The sequence below is a fragment of the Aethalodelphis obliquidens genome, unplaced genomic scaffold (assembly GCF_003676395.1).
Source record: "Aethalodelphis obliquidens isolate GAN/ISIS:26980383/991018 unplaced genomic scaffold, ASM367639v1 scaffold2, whole genome shotgun sequence".
NCBI lineage: Eukaryota > Metazoa > Chordata > Mammalia > Artiodactyla > Delphinidae > Aethalodelphis > Aethalodelphis obliquidens.
The window spans coordinates 94,400,935-94,413,897 of NW_020837946.1; the positions used below are offsets into that span (position 1 = coordinate 94,400,935).

The following is a 12,963-nucleotide window of genomic DNA, read 5'->3' on the forward strand; positions in this document are numbered from 1 at the left end:
GAGGGGGAGGGGAGAGACTTTCCTCAGCTTGAGCTACTTATATGTATGTGGAAGCAAGCTGATTTTTTCTACATGGTACAAACTGGAAGGGATTTCCTCAACATTAGTAATGATCTTTAAAGAATTTTAGGACATTTTTTTCTTATTAAGAAAAGCATTATTTTAAGTACTTGGAAAGCACCTATTCACAAATGATTACAAACCAAATCAGGTTGGTGAGTTTCCTGAGCTGACTCCTGCAATGACTTCTTTGAAGAATTACTGTTAGTTTAGACGGAATAGTTCATTCAGTGACAAACATTTTAGAGCACTCTTTCTATGAACCACATTTATATGCTAGGTATTGAGGAACTACAACATAAAGATGAGTTTCTGCCTTCATGGAGCTTATCAACTACTTAGTAAATTAGGTATACACTATATCTACCAAGCAGTTATAATGTCCTCGTTTGAAATGTAATTCACAACTTTTATTAAGTCCAACTGAACCTTCTTTCAACAGCATAAATTCTCCTAGGTCTGATTTTTCAACCAGTCAGTTCTAAACATCTCTTAAGAAGTACAAAATTCCTTCTAGCAGATGTCTGCCAGCCCTGCAGTGTTGGGGACCCCCATGTCACCTAGTCACCAAGGGCAGAAACTGCAGGGCCAGCTGGGCTCCCTCTGCAGCCTCACAGCCATCCAATTCACCAAGTCCAGGGGATGTCAGCTTCTCAGAAGCCATCTCCTCCTTCTCTCCTGTTCAGCTTTTCTAGCTCTGACCTCACCAAATCTTGTCAAAACTTCAATAGATAAGTTTTTCTTTAAATAGAAATGGTTTTCCTGGTTATAATAGAAACACATCCTCAGTGTATAACTTTTTTTCAGACAATAAAGACAGTAGAAGGAAAGAATGATGTCACCCGTCATCTTACCACCTAGAAATAACCACTATTAGGCTCCTTTTTTCTAGACTCATGGATCCTTTTTAATCCTCAAACCAAAGCTGGGTCTTACAAAATTGGATCTTTTGTGAATTTCTTTTTTCTCTTACAGCAAGTGCTACAGGTATCTTTCTGGGGTAATAACCATAGCTCATCACTACTTCTTAAAGCAGCACAATACCTCAGCGCCTAGACTGAGGATGCAATGCCCATGGCTCTGTTCTGCCAGCATCACTTAGTGGAACTAACTGCACTTCCCACACCAGCCATGCAATTGTGTTCCATTCGGGTGGCTTGAACCGGTGCCAGTCTTGACCCCTTATCTCCCCCACTCCCCATGCCTCCAAGGATGGGCACATGATCCACAGGACTCGACTCGACCAAGGCTCACTTGAAAGGTGGGTTTACCATCCGAGTCCCGCCTATCACAGTTGCTCCATGATGCGCGCGCTGCTTTTGGAGTCAACATCTTGCTGCTACGGTTACTAAGCAGGCAGGGTAGAAGTCCAGAGCTGCACATGTTATCTCCGTGCCCATGTGAGGAGAGCCTGCCTGAGAATGATGCTAATCCAGAGACATGCAGAGCCGAGATAGGGAGAGGGTAAAGAGACCCTCCAAGCCCTGAATCCAGCTCTGCCTTAAGCCGGTTTTCACAACTCCCAGTGACAAGAGCCAACAAACCCTTGTGACCAAGCCAGTTCGACTGAAATCCTGTCTAATACACCCTACCACTTTAGGATGTTTCCAATTCTTGACTATCTAAATCAATGACTATCGAATATCACTGCACCCGCATAAACTCTGCAGTGGATTTCCGAGTAGTCCCCACACCTCCAGCCTTGCCCCTTCGTCCCGTTCTCACTGCCTCCTAACTCCAGTCCATCCTTTGCGTTGCCTGACAAGGTATTCTTTGAAACAAATATGTGACTATGGCAGTTTCCTGCGGAAAAGCTTCACTTCCCTCAGGGGGAAGCAGCGCCCAAGTACACCTGTCATTCCAGGTCACCCTTCCATGGATATCTCTTCTTCACGAAGAGATTTTTTAATGCCATGTTTTTCCATCTTATCTCATGCTGGCATGTGTCTGGCATGTCTATCACTTCCTCCTGCCTTTAAGTCTCAGCTCTCATCGCCTCCTAGTTGAAGGGTTCCCTGACTCCCTAAGACTGAGGTGAGTACCCTTCTTCTGCTCTCTTAGACCACGAAGAGTTAGAGTCCTTATCACACATCACTGTCTCCACTTATGACTATATGCTCCTTGAGGACTGAGCCATGTTTTATGTGCCTCCGACTTCCAGGAGCCCAGAGCATAGTAGGAACTGAGGAAATATTTTTTGAATGAACAACTGATTAAGTCAATGATGAATGCTTCATTACCTGGTGTGACTGACTTTGTAGGCAGAGCTCTATTACTAGGCAGCAGAGGTCACGCCTGAATTACTTCCAGCATCATGTTCTTTGCACACAAGCTCCCAAACCAAAGCCCATTCTTCTCAGGATTCATCATTAGCTAAGGAAGCTCACCACTCTACCCTAGAACCTAGCTCAGGCCTAGTATAGTACAGATGTTCAATAAATATTTATTAAATAGATAAATGAACATATCTTTTTATCTAGGTCACAAAGTAGATTTGGGAAGAAGGGAAACAAATCAGTGATCTAGGCTTTTAAAATTCTAACGTCACAGGTTTCTCAGTATCATCATTCATTCAACATTCGGCACGTTTACTGAGCACTTACTATGAGCCAGGCAACAACTTAGGAGTTAAGGATATACCAGTGAACAAGATAAGCATGGATGAAGCTCCCCTCATGCAGCTTATATTCAGCCAGGGAGGAAGACAGTAAACAATTAAATAAAATAATTTAGTTTTGTACATAAAAAAAATAAACACAATTTAGTGACCAATATTGAACTCTCGTTAATGATGTCATGCTGAAACATCTAAGGGTTAAGTGTTCTTTTATGCATAAAAGGAAAAAAAATTGGATTGATGGATGGAAAGAAGATAGACATATAGATGGATAGGTCATAGAATAAAGTAAACTGTTAACTGTGGAGTCTAGGCTTTGGGTTTCTATTTTACATTTCTTTCCATTTTTGTATATTTCAAAAATTTCATAACAAAACAGGGAAGAATACTGGCTGCTGTCACTCACGGCACTCACAGTTTTGATGCTGACTCTGGTGATGACGAAACCTACATGACAGAAAAAAACTCTACTGAAAAATAGCTACATCACACAAGTAGCCATCTGATTTTAAAACGTGCACACAGTGATGCTTTGCTTCAAATTTCATCAAACTTGATTTTGTTTCCCAAATGGTAGTGATGCTAGGCTCTTTGAGAGACAGGAGGCTGGGATACAGGCTAGGGAAACTATTATGTACAGTTGAGTTGAAAAGATGAGCATCTGAATTGTTGACAGAAGGCACACCAGAGTAAATTTTTCAAGTGTCAAAAAGCAATTTAGGAGGGAATGGACCCCTTAGAAGAACATTTCTCCTGGAGGCTGAGTCTCAGACTGAAGGAATTACAAGGCTGATCCTGTTACTCACTGGTCAGCACAGATGTACAAGGCAAGAGCCCTCCCGGTCCAAGTGAAAGGCCAAAAACGCTGTTTGAATCAAAAACAGCTCCTTTGCTTGTCAGGCCCTGAAAATAAAGTCGTACATGGAAGCCATGGATCCTCAGCTGAAGCCAACATGTTTGTCACTCGCATGAAAGGGAACTGGCTTGTTTCTAAAATTCCTGTTTCGTCAGGCAAAATTTTTGGTCTACAAGCCACTATTCCCATCTGATCACGCAAATAAACATGGATGCAAACCCCAAGTCCTTGGAGAAACTCAAAGAGTTAGAATGTCAATGACAACAACCACCAGTATGATTTGAACAACTCTTGAAAACCCAACCATGTGAATCATTTCTGTGGGAAGACAAGGGAGAGTAACATGAGTTCACTGGCTTCAAGAAGCTTCTGTACTCTTAGATTTTTTTTTAATTGAAGTATAGTTGATTTATAATGTTGTGTTAATTTCTGCTGTACAGCCAAGTGATTCAGTTTATACACACGTGCGTGCACACACACACACACTTTTTTTTTTTTTTTTTTTTGGCAGTACGTGGGCCTCTCACTGTTGTGGCCTCTCCCGTTGCGGAGCACAGGCTCCGGATGCGCAGGCTCAGCGGCCATGGCTCACGGGCCTAGCCACTCCACGGCACGTGGGATCCTCCCGGACCGGGGCACGAACCCGTGTCCCCTGCATCAGCAGGCAGACTCTCAACCACTGTGCCACCAGGGAAGCCCCATTTTTTTTAAATATTCTTTTCCATTACGGTTTATCACAGGATATTGAATATAGTTCCCTGTGCTACAGTGTAATCTTAGATTTGTACATTTCTTACCCTTCCCTACATTGTTGCATGGACTAAAAATAGAACATGCATTATTGTTCAATTTAATTTAATTCAATCGATAAGTATTTTCTGAATGCCTACCATGTGCCAGATATTCTTCAAGGTATGGGAGTCTCAGCAATGAACAACACAGACAAAAATCCTACTAATACTATCCTCAGATTCCAGCAGAGAAAAAAAGAAAATAAACAAAAGTCCGTGAAGCATAAATGCTAAGTGATAATACAGTTATAGAGGAAAAGAAAGCAGAGAAGGGGTATAAGAAGTTGGGGGAGAAAGGAGTTGCATTTAAAAAAGGTAGGGGTGTCAGGGTTAGTCTCACTGAAGTGACATTTGAGTTAAAGATCTGAAGGAGGGGATATGGAAGTCTAAGGAAACAATGTCCTGGAGGATGGAACAACTGATGCAAAGGTCCTGGGGTAGGAGTGTGCCTGGCCCATCCAAACAACAGTAAGGAGGCTAGAGAGTAGTGAGCAGCAGGACACGTAGTAAGAGATGAGGCTGGGGTGGGGGGTAGTGGGGCCAGACCACTCCAGGCCTTGAGGCAACTGGGGTGACTCATCTTCCCCTACAGTGAGAGGCTACGTCATTGTGGGCACAGGAGTGTCATGATGTTACTTACATTTTCATTAACTCCATTCTGTGGTTGGGTCTACTTTGTTCTTTATTCTCTTTTTTTTTTGCGGTACGCGGGCCTCTCACTGTTGTGGCCTCTCCCGTTGCGGAGCACAGGCTATGGACACGCAGGCTCAGCGGCCATGGCTCACGGGCCTAGCCGCTCCGCGGCATGTGGGATCTTCCCGGACCGGGGCACGAACCCCTGTCCCCTGCATTGGCAGGCAGACTCTCAACCACGGTGCCACCAGGGAAGCCCCTGTTCTTTCTTCTTAATTCAACCAATATTTATCACCAGTGATGTTACAACTTCAGGGACTGAGGACTCAGCAGTGATGATGCTCATGGAAATCGCAAAGTGGCATCTGGGCAGGCACACAGGTGTGGGGTGGGGGAGGGGAAAGGAGCAGAAGCCCGAGGCTCAGGGAGGGAAGGCTTTCTGGAGGACAGGACACCTCCCTGGAGGGTGAGCAGGGGGGACGTGGGGAGCGAGGGACACGGTTTCCAGACAAAGGAACAGCACATGCAATGGCCTGGCTGTCAGAGAGAACTTGGCACCCTGGGAGACCTAAAAGCCTACACAGGAGACAGCACCACATCAGAGGCCAGATGGTATAACAAATGCAAAGGGGTTGGAGGTGAAACAGGGAGGCTCTAATGCCTCCAGAATCCCCAATCTGTTCCTCACTCAACTCTATCGCAGCTCCCAAATTTCTACATGTATCGAGAAACGCTGAGCATCTCCCAGCCCGGATTATAATTACACAATATGAGCCACCCAGAAGGCAAATTCTCAAAAGGACTAAAAAAATTACTTAAGTAAAAATAAACCCGTACAAACAGACTTTGCTTCGAAAATGGGACATGTTCTATTACAGTGATATGAACAGTGAGGTTGCTAAACAGACTAATAAGCGCTACGGAAACTTTTCAACGACAGGAGGTAAATATAAGTCTGAGATGCAGCTTGCCTGAAACTAGGAATGGGGAATCTGGTAACCTCTGCTTTTGCTACTTTCAGCCACAGTCTTCAGGGCAAGAGAGGACAAAACTCAATTAGATGAAGATGTTTTCCCATGACTGATGAAGTTGTGAAAGAGGGTGTCAGGCAGATAATTAGAACTATTCAAATACGGGATAATTCAAGGTGCAAGACACCAACTTCAGGGGGTTATTTTCTCTTGTAAATGGTACAGGCAGATGTCTTCTCTATTTGATTTTTCTGTGTGGGCAGATTCCTTTACTGGGTTACGATGCACCTTGTTTGGGACTGAGAAAAATAAGAGAATACCCGATTTTTTCTAAACTCCTTCAGGAGTTTAGAAAAAGCAGTACGCACAGCAGATTAAAGGCTGTTGACGGAAATAATGCCTAAATATAGGGTCAAGTCCCTGGCAAGCCCAGAAAAGGCAACAATTAATTCTCAACAAGAATTAGCAAAAGTACCCCAAATAAATACAAAGTCCACTTGATAGACTATATAAAACAGTCTTGGAAACAATGGTTTGAAAAGTTGAACCTTGAAAATATTTTTTGACATAGTAAATGGAAAAATAGCAGATATAAAATTTTAGTATGCGTGTTATAACTATGCAAAAATACACCCCTGAAAAAGATAATAATGCTTACATTAGGATATGGGGGCCTTTTTCCTTCGGGGGGCTTTCCCTGTTTTTATAATAGGGTTATTATTATTTTTTTAATTTGATTGGAAAGATGGAAGTCATTTAAATAGAGACTTCAAGAGAAAAATAAAATTTTGCTATAAGGGTGATATGAAAGCAGCAAAGTGGTGAAGAATCATGGTGGCACCTTCAGAGACCAGCAGACTGTCTGGTGAGGTCGGGGAGGCCAGGGGAGGGCCGTGGTAGGGGAGAGAAGGCAGGGGGCCCGAGAGCTATGCTATGGAATTTGGAACTGACCCCACGGGCAAAGGGAAGGCACTGTGGTTTTTGAGGAGGAATAGCTTGGTCCATGCTGAGCTTTTCAGAGCTGGCTCTGGGGCAGGAGGAGGGTCTCAGTGCCCAGCTCAGAAGCGACACTAGAGTATTGACAAAAGGGAAAAAGAACAAGAGGCCTGCCCTGACGGAGGAAGAACTGCACTTCTCAGCTCAGCTTCCTGGAAAAAAAGCGATCTTTGATCGCTCAGAGATCTAGTTAAATGTCTTTACTGTTGTCTGACCACTCGGTTGGTCCCTATAGAAGCTGCTTAGGAAGGTGCTGGGAACAGTCTATGCTGACACACAAAAATGCCCAAATGCAAACAGAATACACAGAGAGGATAGTTCTAGTGAAATTCTGAGATTTGGGGCAAAACAGTGAAGAAAAAGAAAGCCAGGCTTTTCAGCTTGTAGAAATTCTACCAACTTAGTGAGGAAATGAGTTAGAGGAGAAATACAAGCAGCCTTAAAGTGAGAAGTGCTCTCTGAAAATTCAAGAGCATCGACCTGGTCACGAGCATCCGTCTCACTTCCCTACCCCTAAACATGCTTCAGGAACAGTGTGGGTGCGTTCTTCTCTTTCCTTATCCTCCTGCTGGGCCCTTTCTAGACAGCCTTCTCCACCCTCTCCCTGTACTGCACACCTGCCAGAACACTGGTAATCCCATAATAAGACAGCCGGACTTGACGACGACCTGATTCTACAAGTACAACACTACTTCTGTGGTCTCCAAACTTTTCCTTGTGCATCCCATCAAGAGAAAACAATCCAGGTACAGCCACAGTGTACGTGCACATTATACATCAATTATGTAATGATTACTATCAGCCCATCTATTAAGCACTAGTAAATCTGTTTCATTTTTTAAAAATTGACAAGACATAGGTACACTTTTGACACTTTCATCTTCTACTCAAAGGAATGGTCTTCCCCTTCAGGCCGTGAGAATAGTCACACTTACCGGAAGGAAGATTCTATGGCAACGACCGAGTTAGACTGGACCCGGACTTAGCCACGAGGAAATTTTCCATCACCCTGCTACTTGATGGGTTTTGCCACCATTGGTGGTCCCCACCTTGCTCCGCTGTCTCATTAGGAATTGTAAGATGCTGATTTTCTAAGTTTTCATTCCTTTTGCATTTATTAGCTGTGATTTCCCCATAATTAACAACGTTCCCTCATCAACTATTTGACTATCTTCAAATACAATTTGTCCTAGAAAGGCACGATCAAAGCTGGATTCTTTCCATTTATTTTTCAGAGTAATGAAGTCAGTGTCTTAGCAACTCGCAAAGGTGATCGATTGATTTTCTGGGTTTTTCTTGCTTGGACTATCATTCTGGATTCATGGATTATTTTCCATTGGTTTGATTCAAATCCACTGCAGTCATTATTTTTTCTGATGCTCAAACTACCCCAGCTTTGGCTCCTGTGTCCTTCTGACTCCACCCCAGGGGTCCTTCTTAGCTTCCTTGCTTCCACGTGAAAGATGTCCCATCTTTAACGGTTCCTGCCCTAGACCTGGAATCACCTATTTATCTTAGAAAGAGGATCCTTTAGTGGGAAAGGTACTTAGGAAATCCCAATCTGAGTGTTAAGGATACTCACTGCCACTGGATTGTCTTTACTTTTGATCCTTTTCAAAGTACAGAGTTAGGAAACATTTCCTTTTCAGAGAGAAAATATAAGTTCATAGTAATATTTCCTATTCAAGCTGAGTATTATACAACCTTTACTTAAATTCTTTATACACTCCCCTCTTCCTATATACTGCAAACTGTAGTTCCTACAGTATAACTGTAATAGTTTCAAATAACAATATAAGTATTCCCCACTACAACTGTATGGTCCAAAGACTGTGCTTAAAATCACTTGAAATAATTATTTTATCTGTGTGAGAGATTAGCACCAATCTGATACAGATTTCTTGTTTCATTTTTTGATCTCTTTTCAATCTTTAGTGAATTCTTTTTAAATTATGTAAAACATTTCTATGGTTCCAAAGTCAAAATAAAGTACGTTAAGAGACATCTAGCACAGGGAACTATATTCAATATCCTGTAATAAACCATACGGGAAAGAATATAAAAAAGAATGTATCTGTATGTACAACTGAATCACTTTGCTGTACAGCAGGAATTAACACAACATTGTAAATCAACTATACTTCAATTAAAAAAAAGAGACATTTATTTCCTATCCCTGTCCCTGCAAACCCTCCTCCAGTGGTAATCATTTTTATTAGCTTGTTATTCTTCCATTGTTTCTTTTGAAAACACAAGCACATTCATACATGTACACGCACTTCCCTCCCACCATACCCTTCTTATATAGAAGGGGGTGACTCCACATACCTGCCTGCACTTTGGTTTTTACCACTTAATATATCCTAGACATCTCCCTCCAGAGACTGGAGTCTTCCCTCGGCCCTTTTGCACAGTTACACATGACTTCACTCTATCAACAGACCATATTATTCACTCAGTCCCCTATTAGGAACCTCTGGGTTATTGCCAGTCTTTTCCTAGTACAAATCGTGCCACAATAAATGGCCTTGTACACACTGTACACATACCATGTCTGACCTTTGCTCACTTATCTTTGGGATGGATTCCTAGATATGACCTTGCCAAAGGAAGGATGCCTAGGAAGCTATGCTAGACAGTGACAAATCCCCTTGCACAGGGGCAAGTACCAGCCGGGCTGCATTCCCACTGCTTTCCCTAAGTCTCACCATAGGAAGAGCTGCGTCAGCAAACTTTCAGATTTTTGCCAATCTGATATGCGGGACATGGGATCTTGGTGCAGTTTTAAAATGCATTTCTCTTATCATGAGTGAGGTTAACATGTTTTCATATATTGGGGGCAATACATTTCTTTTTTCTCTGAACTGCTTTTGCCCATTTCCTACTGGATTGTGGAATGTTTTCCTCTCAATTTTTAGAAGCTCTTTATACATTAGTGATATTAATCCTCTGCAACACAATTTGCTATGGTGTTATTTTTCTGTGTTGTTGATTTTGCCATACAGGTTTCGTTTTTTTTTTAGGCAGACAAATGTATCAGTTTTGCCCCCCGCCCCACCCCCACCCCCGATTCCTGCTGAATTCTGAGTCAGTTAAGAAACTATCCCTTTCCCAGGTTAACAAGAATTAATCTATTTTTCCATCTTTAGTTATATTGTAAGCAGTGAATTGATTTCAATTCAATCAGCCAACACTGCTGAAATCCTCCATTCATGGAGAATAAAAATAAGTTCTTTTGGACTCTGAATTCCAACATTCTAAAAGAGAACTTCTTTCTGGAAAAGCCTCCTATTTCTACGCCCCAGATATAGGGAAATACCATCCCACGGAGGGAATAGATATACCATGTCATTTAAGTAGTGTTGGCCATTTTGGACACAGCTAACATTTTATGTATGTGAAGTAACACACAAACCACTTCTTAGGTTATTTTGTGTCACCTCATCGCAGCCCCTCAAAGTACACAGCAGTGTCGATCCAAAGGTAACTCTAGCCATGTCTCACCATGCTGCCAGCCACCTGTCACCCACCATGCCCTATATTAGTTTGTCCCCTGAACTGTGCCCCCGTGACAGGCTACGATAGGATGACAGAGCTCCAGGAGCGGTAATAATAATGTCTACGATGCATACAGAACACTCTCAAACACCGCTCTGAGCTAAAATGAACATTTAAACATGAGTCGATTTTTAAAATCACTTCCCCATCTGCCACAGCCCTTCTTAATTCATCCTTCCTTCTCATACTTCACACCCAAGGATTAGTCCAATGTGTTCGCTGCTGCACTTAGTGAATCCGACAAAAGGTCACCTTCAGGTGGCTGCACGTGAGGGGGAAGGGTCAGTACATGGGGAAAAGGCACGGCAGAGGGCCTTGGGTTTTAAAGAAGGAAACAGGTTCGCAGCTCAGATCCTAATTCCAGGATGGAAATCTCTGGATTAAAATTATTCCGATAATTTAGGAAAATGGAAATCTGCACTCTGAGTGTCCAAATGGACTGTTTAACTCGGGGGACCTTTCATTTCCAGAACAGGAATTCACCTCAACAAGGGGAATCACCAAGGTCTATGGACTTAAACAATAAATTCATTTTTGGCATGAATACTACAGAATCCGGTATTTGGCTTCACAGTCCTCAGCTAATTATAAACGAAATGAAGCTACGGGCAGGTAGACTGATGGCAGCAACAAGAAATGGTGAATGTGGGAAAGGAACACAGAAAATTGCTGAAAGGCTACAGTTGGGGCCAGCAGGTTCATCAACTTTTAGTCTGTCCACTACAACACTTTACAAAATAATCACTGCTCGTGGCAACATGGACACCACGTGAGCAAGAGAGGTTGAGATTTCATCCTAGGCCCAAAGTTTAAGAAGCCAGTAAGGTATGAAACAGTTTTAAATCGTTCCATTTTGAAAAGACTGACTTTTTTTTCTTTACAAAGGTTGATGCTTAAAGAATGAAGATTTAATTACTTGGAAAATGTATGCACATGGAAGACCTCATTCCTCTTGAATCATCAAGTGGACCCTAAACAGTGTCTGTGTCACATGAAGCATGTTTACTCCCTGCCAAAGTCCATCCAAAGTCCTTTCCCAGATGGTTTCCAGTGACACCTCATATTGAATATTTTTCTCCAGAACATTTCTAAGGTTTTTACAAAATGTTCACATAGCCTTTCAATTCCAGTTTAAAAAAAAAATCCAGTTATTCCCAAGAAAAAAGGTTCTACAGCACCCATTTCTACAGCTAAGGGCTCCGGGAATCACAACTGAAAACACATGGTGGCCTCATTTCTTCTCCCATTTGTCTTTGGCAGCATTCTGGAAAGTGGAGGTGAGATACAACTACTCACGGAACATGGTGTAAAACTGCTGCGGGTTCAGATTCCACTTGCCCCAGGGGGTCTTGTGGCCTTTCAGCTGGGCATAGTTGGCATGGTTGAACTCTGGTTCGGTGCCGAATGAGTCCAGGACACGCAGCATGCACCTGAAAGATAAAAGACGCCATGGGTAAAACTACAACCTTGACCCCAGAGTCAAAGAAACAAAAGCTCTACCCCCTCAGGGACCACCAAAGATGGACAAATCCTTTAAACTGAATGCCACTGGGCAGGAATTGAGAGGTTTTATACCAGCATGTCTACCAAACATCCCCACACGTGGCTTCCGAGCCAGAGCCATCACAAAGCTCGTAAAATCTGCTCTAGATGAGTTGCCTAACCACAGAAGATGCTCCAATACCAGCGAAATAAAAAGCTCCCAAAAGCTGGAACTGCAGACCGCCACGGTCACTGCTGTACCCCTAGCCTGGGCTGAGCATACGGTGGTGCCTCAGGGACAACTGTGGAAGAAATACAGAACTACCATTTTTAGAGGTTACTATGTCCCCCCAAATTCATATGCTGAAATCCTAAGGAGGTGGTGTTAGTAAATGGGCCTTTGGGAGGTGATACGGTCATGAGGGTGGAGACCTCATAAATGGGAATAGTGCTTTTATAAAAGAAATTCCCCAGAACTCCCTAGCGCCTTCCACCGTATGAAGATAGCATGAGAAGTCTGCGACCTCACCTGACCATGCTGCCACCCTGATCTCAGACTCTCAGCCTCCCAAAACGTAAGCAATACATATCTGCTATTTATAAGCCACCCAGGCTGTGATGATTTGGTACAGCAGCCTGGGCAGACTGAGACGGAGGGCTTATTCTGCTTAGAGCACATAGCATGTCCTGTCTCCTTCAACAACTAGTCAAGATTTTCATCAACTAACTACAGTACGTGATTTTAGGTAAAGCTTAGAATCTCACTCAATAGGCAGTGGTGATTTTTATGTATTTGATAGTAAGAGGGCGTTATTATTTTCTCCCAGAGCTCAAAAAGAAGTGAAACTGAAAATGTTTTGTTTGGCTATTCCACAAAAGCCTTAGCACAGCATCAATCAAACCTGGTCTATCGCCTGCTTTTGTACGGCCTTCTAGCTAAGAATGTTCTTTACATTTTTAAATGGTTAGAAAAAAAAAGGGAGAATATTTTGTGATGTG

At 42.8% G+C, this 12,963-nt stretch overlaps 1 protein-coding gene across 4 annotated transcripts in view; it reads right to left on the bottom strand.

The window, feature by feature from the left end:
* MGAT5 (alpha-1,6-mannosylglycoprotein 6-beta-N-acetylglucosaminyltransferase) overlaps window positions 1–12,963 on the bottom strand; it is a 366,943-nt gene that overhangs the window by 103,249 nt on the left and 250,731 nt on the right. For all 4 annotated transcript variants that reach the window (XM_027077962.1, XM_027132531.1, XM_027132535.1 and 1 more), the window contains exon 11: window positions 11,779–11,912. In XM_027077962.1, coding sequence (XP_026933763.1) covers window positions 11,779–11,912 — 134 coding nt within the window. The remainder of the gene's footprint in view (window positions 1–11,778; window positions 11,913–12,963) is intronic.